The 14,216-nt window shown below is 48.1% G+C and overlaps 1 protein-coding gene across 14 annotated transcripts in view; it reads right to left on the bottom strand.

The window, feature by feature from the left end:
• Positions 1-14,216, bottom strand: part of TACC2 (transforming acidic coiled-coil containing protein 2) — a 219,412-nt gene that overhangs the window by 26,516 nt on the left and 178,680 nt on the right. For 7 of the 14 annotated variants that reach the window (XM_053583970.1, XM_053583974.1, XM_053583971.1 and 4 more), the window contains 4 exons: positions 11,761-13,072; positions 9,553-9,588; positions 7,543-7,603; positions 5,919-6,120 (listed from right to left, as the gene is read on the bottom strand). In XM_053583970.1, the coding sequence (XP_053439945.1) occupies positions 5,919-6,120; positions 7,543-7,603; positions 9,553-9,588; positions 11,761-13,072 (1,611 nt within the window). The remainder of the gene's footprint in view (positions 1-5,918; positions 6,121-7,542; positions 7,604-9,552; positions 9,589-11,760; positions 13,073-14,216) is intronic. The other 7 variants (XM_053583972.1, XM_053583980.1, XM_053583985.1 and 4 more) reach the window with 3 other exon arrangements.

Genomic DNA, 14,216 nt, shown 5'->3' with positions numbered 1-14,216 from the left:
CAGGCTACACTCAGTTGTGCTGTCGCTTGGAAAACACAGAACTAGTGCAAACCACACGCCGCCAGGCCAGAGAGCAGAAAGTGCGCTCGGAACTGTCACGTCAGCCTCTGCTCTGGGATCTGCCCCAACCTCAGACACAGAATCCTCAAAGAGAGAAGTAGGAGGGAATCAGTGATGGGTAAGGTGGTTATGGCCCCAAGTGAGCGCCCCAGTCTGGTTACCAGCTCCACTCAAGTCAAGTGTCCACCTTGCAAACTTAGCTCTTCCTGGCAGCTGAATCCGACGAGTTTCAGGTAACCGAGCTCATTCACCTGCCTTCATTCCTACCTGCCAAGAAGGTGCCCCCTCCCCCCGCTGCCCCGCGCCTTCCATTCCTCCCTTCAGAAGCAGCAACTGATGGTACAAAACTGGGGTCTCTGACCCCCAGAGAAACAATTCCATCTGTGAGACGCCTGGCTCCAGGAAGCCCATACCCCTCCCCCGTCAGTCTCAGGTTATAGAAACCTGGAGACGCCCCTTCGCCGTATGTCCTGCTTCTTCCGATCAGAGCCATTTTGGGCCCTCATTTATAATTTACAAAATGGTCTGGACAGGACGCAAGAAAAATAAATATTTCTTCCTGTCATCTTGGGTAGTGGCCAATATTTTGAGGAAACATCCTCCTGAAATTAGCTTTTGAAATCTTACTCATCTGCTTTAAATTCCAAGCCTCTAAGGATAAGCGTAGGGGTGATGCCATGTCCAACTTTAGCCCCATTTTCTCATCAGGCCCCACACAGCTGGTGGGCCTGGCTGACACCAGTGACACATCATCTTTGCAACTAAAGGAGATGGTCACCTGCTATAGCATGTGGCTCCTTCACGTCCAAGAGGCCCAAAGTTATTTTTAATGGGTCTTGTCATCTGCAGGTTGCTTCTGCCATTTACTTTACACTGGGGCACTGCACAGTGAGGGGGTGTCACTGAAGCTTTCACACGACTCTGGCTGTTAGAGGTTTGTGGGGAAACTGGAAATAGCCCTGTGCAGAAGCCAGGAGGGCACGGGTGAGTCCAGATCTTCATGCCCAGGATCCAGGAAGCCCACTCGCCAGAATCCTCCATGCCTCCATGTTCCTGACTTATCAAACAGAGCCAGGAGTGCCTTACATGTTGTAGGATAAAATGAAATAACGTAAGATAAAAGCCCTAGGATAGGTTACACAAATATAAAGACTGGGATCAGGCAAATCACTGCTCATTGCTAATATTTCTGGAACTTTCAACTAAGTGCCATTCTCTTAGGGGAGAAGAGTCCTTTGTAGAGGGGTAAGAAGGCTGCTCCTGACTTCCTGACCACCTCCCTTCTAAATGTTCATAGTATGACAGCGATGGTGCCCTTTAAAGAATGGATGAGGCACTTTCGGCCGGAGACGCCATCTTCCAGTAATTCACCAAAATGACAAACACACAGGGAAAGAGGAGTGGCACCCGATACATGTTTTCTAGGCCTTTTAGAAAACATGGAGCTGTTCCTTTGGCCACATATATGTAAATCTACAAGAAAGGTGATATTATAGACATCAAGGGAATGGGTACTGTTCAAAAAAGCATGCCACACAAATGTTACCATGGCAAAACTGGAAGAGTCTACAGTGTCACCCAGCATGCTGTTGGCATTGTTGTAAACAAACAAGTTAAGGGTAAGATCCTCGTGAAGAGGATTAATGTTCGTATTGAGCATATTAAGCACTCTAAGAGCCGAGATAGCTTCCTGAAATGTGTGAAGGAAAATGATCAGGAAAAGAAGGAAGCCAAAGAGAAAGGTACCTGGGTTCAACTAAAGCGCCAGCCTGTGCCACCCAGAGAAGCCCACTCTGTGAGAACTAACGGAAAGGAGCCTGAGCTCCTGGAACCCATTCCCTATGAATTCATGGCATAATAAGCATACAACGTAGCACACAGGAGTCCCAGTGGACCCATGTTTTTAGGTGCTGAAACCTATTTATTCCCCATGAGCTCGTGGCATAATATGTGTATAGCAGGGGCACACAAGATAACCAATAGTCCCCATGTAACAGTGATACAAGGTGCTGGGACCTATTTCCCACGAATTCAAAAGTCAATCAACACTTTGTCACATTAAATGGCAAGGTGCCTCCCTGAGCTGCTGGAACCTCTTCCCCTATGAATTCATGGCATGGTAGATACAAATAATAGCATAAAAATGTTTCTTGTTCATTCACTACAAGTGTGGGTTTTTTTCCCCCCAAAGAAGTATTAAAGCAAATTTTAATGTGTCCTAAAAAAAAAAAAAAAAAAAAAAAAAAGAATGGATGAGGCTTTGAGAAGGGTATTTTTCCCCTCTGTCGGGGGCAGAAAGGAACAGCTGATGTAGCTGTACTGGGGAAACTACCCAGGAAACTGGGTGACCAAAGGGCCACCCAAACTTGTGAATCTAAAATCTGCTCTCTCGGGGTCTCCAGGGCAGAGGCAGAAGAGGCCTCAGAGGCTGTCTAGCCTGATGGTTTCTAACATTTTTAACCCCGGGGACCACATAGATAAGGGCTCCTCCCCTAGCATCATGTTTTAAAAAGACTGTGACAGAAAAGAACATTCACTAAGGACTCATGCAAAGAAGACCTTTTGTAAATGTCAATCTGAGCTTTCAGCCAGTAGGAGATTATCCATGATTAAGACAATCACAGCCCAAACACAGCATTTTAATTACCTAGGCATTTTCCTAAACTAGTTCAGTTCAGGTTTTTTGAAATACTAAAGACAACGTGAAGCTCTTCAGCACTGCTCTTGTGGACCCAGGTAGGGAGCAGGATTATCAGTTCATGCCTTCTTTCCACAGGTGAAGGCAGGAAGCCTGCCTTGGGCACACCCAGAGCACCACAGTGACGGCCAACCTGCGCTCCAGTGATTAGCCCCACGCCCCTGGGGGAATTACTAACAGCTCCAAGCCTGTTTCCACATTCTTCACATGGGGAATTGCAGAAATCCACTCTGTGGAGCTGAAAGGATGAAATAAAATCGTGTTTTGTAAAAAGATTCCACAAAATGTTCAACCAATGACAATTCCTGCCTTCTTACTGTTACCTACAGAATTGACATCATAGTGCGTACATGTGCAGGTAGCAATCATTACTTCTAATCCCACACTTCCCTTTCCTGTGGTTGGTAATTTGAGTGTAAGAAAGTCTCAGATCATGGCTGCACCCCTGCACAGATTCATTCTGACAATCCAGCAACCCTGGGTGCATGTCGGTTGTACCTGGACGTGACCTTGTTCAATTAATGGGAAGAGTGATTGGATAAAAGGGCTCTGAGCCCAGATTCTACATCCAGGGGCTGGAGAGAGCTGGGTATTGCAGGACCAGCGCCTCCTGCAACTGCCACTGTTTTGTCCTCACACGGACAGATTTCTGATTGCCTGACAGCTAAAATTATAGACTTCCCAAAATCATTTTCTATGGAGGCAGCAGCTTTTATAGGGTTCTGTTCTGAATTCACACCTCTCTTGAATTTTTGCAGAAACAGTTACCGAACAAGTTACTGAGCTAGTGAGTTGTCTATTTCAGTACAATGCTAAAGACGAATAGATGGTACAGTGAATGAGGTGCACATTACCTTAGGTATTATTTGGATCTTCATATTTTCTAAGGGGGGAAAAATGCATGTATTTGGTTCCTGATGATAAAACAAAATACACACACGTCTCAATATCAGATGCCTTTTGATGGTTACCTACAAGGCCAAGCGAGCCCATGTTTGTTTCTAAACGTTTTTCTCAGACATTTAAAAATTGCTTATCAAGCTCAAGAGACATAATCTAGTAGAAAACCACAAGTGCTATCAAAATGGCCCAAGCCCAATGCTTGTTCTTAAATGTCCCTTGTTGCTTCAGAGCCATGAAACCTCTTCCCCAGCAGCCACCCACACCTGGGGCAGATCAAACCAACTGCGGCGGCACTGAGCTGCCTGACCTTGTATTACCTTTATCTCACAAGCCTGTCTTTACCACAAAGACGAACTATCCAACATTCTTGCTTTCAGGAAACACACAATCCAGCAGGGAAGCAAGAAAGGCACACACATCATCATTACGGTGTCAAGTGCCCAGCTCGGTCCAGACCAAGCGCTACATGCAAGTGGAGCCAGGAACTGATGAACAGAGGAAGGGAGGGGGACACAGAGCTGGCACAGGCAAGGGGAGGAGGGCATTCCAGTGTGGGGGGTGCCAGCAACACTGCAGGGGCAGCTGAGCGAGCTCAGGGGAAAAGTACTTCCATTCAAGTGGGGCTCATGGCCCCGGCGTGGGTGCAGAGGTTGGAAGGGAGGCTGAGGCCAGACCTCAGGGCCACTGGTGTCAAGTTAGAGTGAGTTGGTCACTTTTAGGCATCGAAAATCCCAAGCCAGAGGACCAACCAGGCAGCCAGCCGAAGGTTCTACTTTACAGAAGATAAAATGTCAAAAACTACATGTCTTATTTAGATCATCTTTTCATTGTCAAACTTAGAAAGGCAGCTTTGCGTAGGCAGAATATAAGCACCCAAAATTCTGGAAAAAACGTGAAATAGATCTTACCTACAAATGTACACTGGTTGTCATTCCGAGACTTTCTCCAGGAATGAGGTACCCTTACAAACTGCTGCACCCACAGCCCATCTCGGCCCCAGTCGGGGGACTGAGGGGACGATCTCAGTCCTTTATTAGCAGCAAAGAAGTAGATGAGACTTACATGGTGTGTGATTTCTACTTAGTTTCGAAAAATTGCCAGTAATCAAGATCTTTGAAAGGAAAACTCAAAACCATCACAAAACTCAAGAGTGTTAAAATGCTGACTCATCGCCAGATTCAGCAGCTTCAAAGTCAGCGGAGGAAAGGCATTTGGGGAACTAGGAACACAGATACCATCAGACTGAGAAATGGGATAATCACTCAGAAGAGCGACTCGAGCTGTAGAAAGGAAGTATACACCAGGTGCACAGGCTCACACTTGTAATTCCAGCACTTCAGGAGGCCAAGGCAAGGCAGGAGGATGACTGGAGCCCAGTATCAGACCTGCCTAAGCAACACTGCAAGACCCATCTCTTAAAAAGCCAGATGCTGGAGCTCATGCCTGCAGTCCCAACTACTCAGGAGGCTGAGGCAGGAGGATCATTTGGGCCCAGGAGTATGAGGTTGCAGTGAGCTATGATGCCACCATACTCTAGCTGGGTTAACAAAGAGAGATACATACCCTGTGTCCAAAAAAGAGAAAGACAGAAAGGAAGAAGTGGGGGGGGGGGGGGATCAAACCCAGTGAAATAATTTTTTTTTTAATTTTGATTTAATTTTTTTTTTAATTTTGATTCACCCAGCCACTCTGAGCCAATATGTGGATTATTCAAATTGGATACACACAGGAGGAAGATATTAATGAGATAAGCAAAGTGCCCGTGGCCCATTCCGAAGGCAGGGAGCACGTGCTCCTTACCAAGCCTGAGGTGACTCTCATTTGGGGCTTGACGAAAAAGTGTGACCACACTGTCCAAACATCCCATGGATCTATGAATAAGGCTGGCACCAAGAGACACCAGGTATGTTGACCAATAATGAGAGTTTAACTGGGATGACACTCCCTCAGGGCTGTTTATCCAAATCACAGAAGGGACATCAGCCAGACAGCCAAGACTGAGCAAAGCTCCAGTGAGTGCTCAGGACCTGGAATTAGAGGTTGGCGTCCTGGTGTTTAGCAGGAGTCTTGGGGTAAAGGAAAGCTGTTAATAAGTGCACAGTGGGCGATATGGAGGCAAAGACTTCACAGTAGCAACAACATAGTTACCGACAGGGTTACCAGGCTGCGAAGTTTCATCCCTGGCCCTTTGCTCCCCAGGGGCAGTACTTGCAAGGCGAGGGCAGGGGGAGGGTCAGGTGGGCTCTGAGTTGCTTACCTTCCGTGGGTGAATTGAATTTGGTCTCATTTACAAAGGTGGACAGGTCCGAGGGCTGTGGGTAGTCCTGTTTGTCAGCCTCCAAGTCCACTGTCATGCACGTCCACTTCTGGTTGGTGACCGCCAGCTTTTCCTCGTCTGTTGCATGGACCACTGCAGAGATGACTGGTGGTGTTTCTGGTGTAGTGGCTGGGGTAAGGTCCTGCAGGGAAGAGGGGACCAATCTGTTCTCTCTCACAGACTCTTGGCCAGAAACCACACACACCCCAAACTCTAGGGGCCCCATTAGCTAAAACACTCCTAGCCAAACCATCTCCATGTTCTTCTTGGACAGGGTCCCTCAAGGAAGCAAATCCTTTATCTCATCTATCTCCACTTCTAAGGTTTGTTTTAGGGAGTGACCCTGGGTTCAAAAAAAGAAAATTAGTATCTTGAGTCTTTGAAATTTTTCCTGGTAGTCTCATTACGACTGTTTTACGCTTCAGGCTTGCATGTCAATATCATGAGTCTCACTGCCAATCCTCAGGTGAGTCCCCAGAGTAGAAAAAGGGGGGTCTTAGATCCACTTCCAGAGGAGAGTGTGAAGCTGAACAGAGTAGGGTGGGAACCCAGAAATGTCGGGGAAGAGCTGTGAATGGGACCTATGCCCCTTATTCCTGGAGCTGGGTGCCTCCCCCACATCCTCCAGCCTGGCTGGGGCTCTGCTGGCTCAGCCTTAGAGGGGCAGCAGGTTTGCTGGTTTTATGATCCAGAAATATCCCAGAATGGTGTGGCCTACACGCCCACATTCCTTGTCCCATAAATAAAGTAAAAGAAAGGGCATATACCCGGTGGAAGAACTCGTAAGTGGACAGGCCCAAGCCCTGCTTCTTTAGGGAAGGGGGATCCCTTACCTTCCCACTCCCAATTTGGCTGTAAAATTCAGTGCTCTTGACACAAAAAGCCAAGACTTTCTCAATTTGATGACCAGATGAACTGGCCAGGATGGACCAATGTGATTCCTAGAAAATCCACCTAACATTTTTCCTGAATGTCCCCTAGTCTCAGGACACATTCTGATTTTCCCCAAAGTGAAGGGATCCAACTACAGTAGAACCTCTGTAAGTTGACCACCCAAGGGACTGTACCAAACCAGTTGACATATGCTCAGTCTATGACAATTAGGTCAACTGAAGGAGGTAGTCAGCAACGGAGCTCCTACTCTAATAGCTTGCGAACACTGAGGGGCCCTCCATGTAGGAGGCAAGGTCGTTTTGAAAACATAAGAGGGGCGGCGCCTGTGGCTCAGTGAGTAGGGTGCCGGCCCCATATGCCGAGGGTGGCGGGTTCAAACCCAGCCCCGGCTGAACTGCAACAGAAAAATAGCCGGGCGTTGTGGCGGGCGCCTGTAGTCCCAGCTACTCGGGGGGCTGAGGCAAAAGAATCGTGTAAGCACAAGAGTTAGAGGTTGCTGTGAGCCGTGTGACGCCACGGCACTCTACCCGAGGGCGGTACGTGAGACTCTGTCTCTACAAAAAAAAAAAAGAAAACATAAGAGGAGGAAAGCTTCATTAATGGGAGAAAAACCCAGCAGCATGAAGTCCCCAGGTGAGCGATGCAGTCATAAGATCAAAGGAATATGTACCTGAGAAGGCGGATCAGAGAGAGGAGACCGTTTTGGCGACTTTTTCACCCTAAAGGTGTCACTGAAAACAAAATGGAAAATGTAAACACAACAAGCAGAGGTCAAACACTCGAGAGCAGTGCAGAGTGGACAGAAGCCACGGCCTCTGCAGACCTATCGGGCCCAGACCACTTCCCATCCACGCCACTCCAGCACCAGCTAAGAGATGTCCACGCCTACAATCCATTCTGACTTTTTAACAGCTATTATTTTTGCCCAGGGGAAAGATCCATCAAGCTGGAAATGTTTAAAGAGATGCCATTTTGGAGAGCTGACCCAGAAAATGAAGCTAAATTTAACTCAATGTTCTTATAAAGCAAATTCTGGTGAGCAGATTAATTTATCTGGATTCTTCCAGGAATGTCTGAGCCAAGTAAGGCTGGCGGAGGGGCTTTCGGCTCATGACACCAATTAATAGGATCCAATTTATAGATGGGCAAAACGAAGCAGCGTTTAATGACACAGCACTTAATGAACATCAGAAGGAGCCCGTGCAGAAATGGAAAGTTCTGGGTCCTCTTGGACAATCTGCTGAATCCTTCCTACTCACAGGATCTTTGAGTTTAAGCTCTGAAAGCTTCTAGATGGGATTTTGACTCAAGGCAGGGCCAGGGGTAAGAGAAGATGATTTATGTCTTTTCCTAACCATGACTAACAGACAAGATTCACAGCCTTTTGCTGTCTTTCTTTCTGCTTCACATAAATAATCGGGGTGGGGGTGTACAGTGAGGCTAAGGAACTGACAGATCAAGACTCCAGAAGGACCAGGAGGCGGATCCCAGAAGGGGTGATTCTTAGCATAAACAGTTCAATTCAAACCATAGGACAGTAAGGGGGTCATTTCCACAGTCAGAATGGAGGTCTTTTCTGTCCCGCAGACTGGCCCCTGGCCCCTCCTTGGTATAGTCCCAGTCTCGGCAAAGCAAGGGCTTTGAGGTGGGGACTGGTCCCTCTCCTTTCATCCCAAGACCCTGTCCTGCTTGACAATTACATGACAGGCAGAGCAATTTGGCACTCAAGTTCCTTCCTGTGTTCTCTCAAATAAAATGCTCCAACAATGGCATTTAATAAAGAAAAGGAATACCATTAATGATTATTTACAGCACTTAGGGCATTTGCCATAAAAATAAAGCAATCACAGCGTGAAGCATATATTTATTCATGCATATAAATATATAACTGTTTATTTTGTAGTTGTAAAGAAATCCCTTGGGCAGAAGAGAGCCTGGGAGACCCTACCCTATCCTGGGGTTGCCGGAATCCTAGGACCAGGCCCGGTTTCCTTGTAAGGACAAGGGGAAGGTACATGTCTTTGGACCCCCGAGAGCCACCCACAGATCTCTCCTGGCCAAGGAGGCAAAGCACCTGTGACCCATAGATGGTAGATGAGGCATGCTGACAGCCAGCTTGGTCTTGAGTGATTGAGGACATGGGCGCAGGGCAGCATGGCGATGGCTCTCACAGCCGTGTGTCGCACTGCAGAGTGCCCTGCAGGCCTCCATTTGGAACAGCCCAAATACATTAGCAAGAACATATCACCATGGCAGTCACTGCCTGTGGTTAGACTGGATGGTTATTTTAATGTAAAGCCACAGTACTACTGAAAGCATCGCCCACTAGCCCAGTATAAAATGAAAGAACGGAATGAGATGTTCAAAGAAAAAAAAAGTATGGGTTTCACATGAAGAGGTCTAATATGCAGAGGGGAAAAATAAGTTTCATTCTTGACAAGCAGGCAGATGTTGGGGAACAATGTTTTTTTCACAGCCAAGAAGTCTCACTTATGCAACCATATGAAACAGAAAAATAACCCCTGCTCCTCGGAGCTCCATGCCCCATCATTCCCAGGCCCACCACAGAAATATGTCAGTAGCAGCCACAGAGAGGAAATAAAAAGGGCTCGGAAGCAGAAACAAAAGGGAGAACAAAGCACATGTGGCATAAGAGACAGATTCCTTTAAATTTACTTACAACAGAGAACATACAGACATCACATCTTCAACCATCCTAAGACAAGAAGACAAAGAAAGAGAGACAGACAGAAGGAACTGACAAAAAAGATAAATCTGCAGACCACTGGTTATTAACGGGTTAGGGTGTGGCTGCCATCCACCGTGTAGTCTCTACCCCAGGGTGGGTGACGCCCCAGCTTTTTGGAAAGGGGCTATTGGGAGAGAACAGCTTCTTCTTTTGGTTCTAATCATCCCACAAAGTGTGGGTGTCCAGAGAGCTTTGTCACCCCACTGTAGGGTCTTCCAAGCTGGCATCCCCTGTCTGCACTAGAGGTGAGACCACAGATGGGTCACCATCCTTGGCCTTTGTTGGCTCTGATGATCAAACAAGCACGTGGCTAGGGACAGAATATGACATACAGAGGACGTCCTGGGAAAGGAGGCAGGGAGTTGACTCTCATTCCAAAGACGAGAATACATGGCTGTGCAGTCTGGGCCCTTCAGAGTTCTACTGTTCCACACCTAAAGCAAAATTTCCAACATGGATTCTATGGAGTCCCTAGGAGGAGGCTAGTTGGGTAACTGATCCAAGAAAAGTCTACATTTTTGGCCAGGAAGGCCTCCCAACCACCACTAGACAGCGGCAGGGTGACCCAAGGCCAAAGCCTCCTATAAAGAACCTCTTCTCAGGAAGCCATCAGTTCGTCTCAGATGTTCAAAGTTCGGAGGAGCTCGTAATGGGAGGTACACAGGTCACCCTGTCTCCATTGTGCCAGGCAGGCCCAGAGGGCAATGCTGTGGACCATTCTGTTGCACTGACCTGGGAGACCAATCTCTTGGGTTCTTAAATTATGGACAATACTTCCCATTGGAGTGAGAAAGTCTCCAAGCATTGAACCACACCACACTTGGCCCAGAGTCCTGAGAATGAACCTACTGTCACCCAGATTCGAGCTGGGTCTTAGATGAATTCCGGAGGCATGGATACCAGGGCAACGCACTTGTGTTTGTGGACCGCAGACCTGACTATTAATGGCTTCCTGGGATAGTACAGATCGCTCGTGCCTTTCAGGTCCCATCTACCTCTTCTGAACTTATAGGGCCTTTGAATTCCTGTCTATTAAAGATAACTAAAGGGGCAAGGAGACAAAGAGAGTGCAGTTGGCTCACGCCTGCAATTCTAGCACTCTGGGAGGCCGAGACAGTGGATCGCCTAAGCTCAGGAGTTCGAGACCAGCCTGAGCAGAGACTCTGTTTCTAAAAACAGACAGGTATTGTGGCAGGCACCTGTAGTCCCAGTTTCTTGGGAGGCTGAGGCAAGAGGATTGCTTGATTGAGCCCAAGAGTTTGAGGTTGCTGTGAGCTACAATAACTTCATAGCACTCTACCAAGGGTGACAAAGTTAGACTTTGTCTCAAAAAAAAAAAAAAAAGGAGGGCACAGGAAGGGGCCCAGATCACACTTCTTGCTCATGGGCCTCCTGGAACCTCCTTCTGTGATTGCGAACCTGAGCTACTATCTCACTAATGGCCATAAACAAATGCTGTGAATTTTAACAGTATTTTTAATTTTTATTTTTTTGAGAGTCTCATTCTGTCACCTTGGGTAGAGTACTGTGGTGTCATAGCTCACAGCAACCTCAAACTCTTGGGCTCAAGTAATCCTTTTGTCCCAGCCTCCCAAGTAGCTGACACTACAGGCACCCACCACAACTCCTGGCTAGTTTTTCTATTTTTAGTAGAGATGGGGTCTCGCTCTTGCTCAGGCTGGTCTCAAACTCCTGAACTCAAGCAATCCACCTGCCTCAACCTCCTAGAGTCCTAGGATTACAGCCACGTGCCACCGTGCCCAGCCTTGTAACAGTATTTTAGAGGCCATCTCTCTTGGCTTTTCCAAAAAGCAATTTTCATGTTCAACAGGGAAAAAGGTCAGTCACCAACAGGGATGTTGACCAGGTCTCTAAGGTCCTATTCCCTTTCTTTTGGACTTCCCAGGCTTCCCTGGAGTTGAGTATCAGCTCTTGGACTAAAAATAACTAGTCCACTGTTTTAGGAAGCAAAAGAACGAGGGCTCTTGACCCCAGGGGACCCCTAGAGAGGGAGGATGCCTGGTGACACGGCTGCAAGCCCAGCATCATCACAGCAACCGGGGACAAGGTTAGGCCAGCTGAGGGTTATTCAGCTCACACCCCATCTGCAATCCTCACCACCCACACCCCTTAACTTACGTCTTTAGGGGCGTCTTCTTCTTCTTAGCAGGCTTGTTTAGCCCATCCCCATCCACTCCGTTGCTTTCGATAGCACTGGCCGGGATCTCAAAGGAAGCTGGGGACTTAGAGGGTGAGCTGGGGGTCTTAGAGGATGTCTTAAAGGGGTCAACGGACTCATCACAGGCATCTGGGTCAAAGTTGTATGATTGTTGGGGCAGTTTGGGAGACTCCTGGATCTTGGAAGTGGAAGAAAAAGGGTTAAAATTAGGGTCATCCCACTTGTCAATATCGAAGGTGTAGGTACCTTTAGCAATCGGGATGTCATTGGGCTCAGCGGGGGACCTGGGAGGTGAGGCAGGAGTGCTGTCAAGTTTCTCAGGGGTCTTTTTCAGCTTCGGCCTCCTCAGAGGCATTTTGGCCAGTGGCTTTTTGCCTGCCTTTTTGGTAGGAGGGGTGTTTTCCTGCTGGTTGTCCCAACTACCCTTGTCCTCAGAATAGTCAAACTCCAGCCTCACTGACAGCCCCTTGGCTGAGGAGTCCTCCTGTCCCCCGCTATCTGATGGGGTCACCTCCACTGCTTCTGGGGCCGTGCTAAGAGGCAGCGTTTTCCTCCCGACGGGGGGTGAGTTCTGCACTCTGCCACCTCCGGAAGCTGGGGGGACGGCCTCCTCTGCACTCTCTGAGTCTAGGGGGCAGGCAGCTATGGGCACGGCGGCAGGCTCCAGTGGTGTCTCCTCCAATAAGGCTGGGCCAGAACCTTCCGTCTTGACCGATTCTGTTTTTGTTTCAGCTGACAGACTCTCGTCGCTGGGGACAGGACTCTCTTTGGCTGGCTCTTGTGGAGTCTCCTTCACTGGAGGGGTTTCTGTGGGTTTCTTAGTGGTTTGTTTCTTTTTTAAGGAAGGTGGCCTCGGCTTTTTAGTTCGCTTAAGGGTGCTGGAAGCACTGCTGGAGCCCGTGCTGCAGGCATCCGGTGCTAGGGCCGCGGCCTCGGGGCTGCCTGAGCAAGAAGCACCATCAAAGTCGCTGGCTTGCAGGCTGAGAGAGCGGGACAGCGTAGACTTGGAGACCAGGACAGAATCCGTGGACTTCCTCCGTGTGCTCACCTTGCACTCCTGATTTTTAGCATCTGCACTGCGCGGTTCCGAGGTCTGAAAGTTATCCACCAGCTCGATGTTGTCAAAGTCTAAGTTGTACGTCCCGCTGCTAGCTATTGGCTTGTCTTCATCGAAGACGGCAGAGAAGGAATGTGACGGAGGACGAAAAGGACTTCCTTCCACCGAGTCACTCCGGGGGCCATCAGGGATGGAAGCGGTCTCAGGACTGCATCCTGGAGAAACACAGAACAAGCCATCATTTAGGGACTTAGGACACCTGGAGGATTTCGCCTCTCTTACTAGAACATCACTCTTGAGAACAGAGGTCAAAAGTACAGCCGCAGGCCACCCCATCCACTTCTAGGCACACTGCTAGCACAGATTCTGGTCAACCCATCATTAGCTCCAGATCCCAGACAGGTTTGCCCTCAGCTCCCTCATCTATAGAATGGCAGTGATAAGGGCTGATTAAGGAATAGCTCAGACCATTCACTCAGAAACATTAACCAAATGCCTGCCGTTTGGATGCTGGGGACAAACAGACAAAATCCTAGCCTTCCTGGAAATCACATTCATCAAGGAGAAGACAGTGAACAAATGAATAAGTAAAATGGATTACTGTCGGAGGGTGATATATGCTAAGGGGAAAAATATAGCCAGAACAGGACAGTTGTTATTATTTTTATTTTTTTGAGACAGAGTCTCACTCTGTCACCCTGAGGTTGAGTGCCGTGGCCTCATTAAAGCTCAGAGCAACCTCAAATTCTTGGGTTCAAGTGATCCTCCTGCCTCAGCTTCCCCAGTAGCTGAGACTACAGTCACCCATCACCACACCCAGCTAGTTTTTAATCTTTTTCTATTTTTTTTTTTGGCCAGGGCTGGGTTTGAACCCACCACCTCTGGCATATGGGACCGGCGCCCTACCCCTTTGAGCCACAGGCGCCGCCCATCTTTTTCTATTTTTAATAGTGACCGTGTCTCTCTCTTGCTTAGGCTGGTCTCCAACTCAAGCAATTCACCTATCTCAGTCTCCCACAGTTCTAGTATTATAGGAGTGAACTGCCACACAACCTCTATTTCACTGTATTTATTTCTTGGATGGAACTGAAAGAGAGTTGTAATTTTCAAATAAAGTGGGGTCTTCTGAGGAGAAGACATTTGAGCACAAAATGAAATCGAGGTAAAGGCACGACCCAGGAAGGAAATCTCTCAGGCAGAAGAGCAAGTGCAAAGGTCTCAGGGCAGGGACACCCTGGTGTGCTCCAGAAACAGCAAAGCCAGGAGAGGAAAGACATAAATCCTGCAGTAAAGAACAGTGAGCCCTCACCAGCATGAGCTGCGCCAGCCGCAAGCCTGTTCCTAAATACTCAGAGCCTC

This window comes from Nycticebus coucang, chromosome 3 (genome assembly GCF_027406575.1).
Source record: "Nycticebus coucang isolate mNycCou1 chromosome 3, mNycCou1.pri, whole genome shotgun sequence".
Classification (NCBI taxonomy): Eukaryota; Metazoa; Chordata; class Mammalia; order Primates; family Lorisidae; genus Nycticebus; species Nycticebus coucang.
This window is presented reverse-complemented; position numbering and strand designations above follow the sequence as displayed.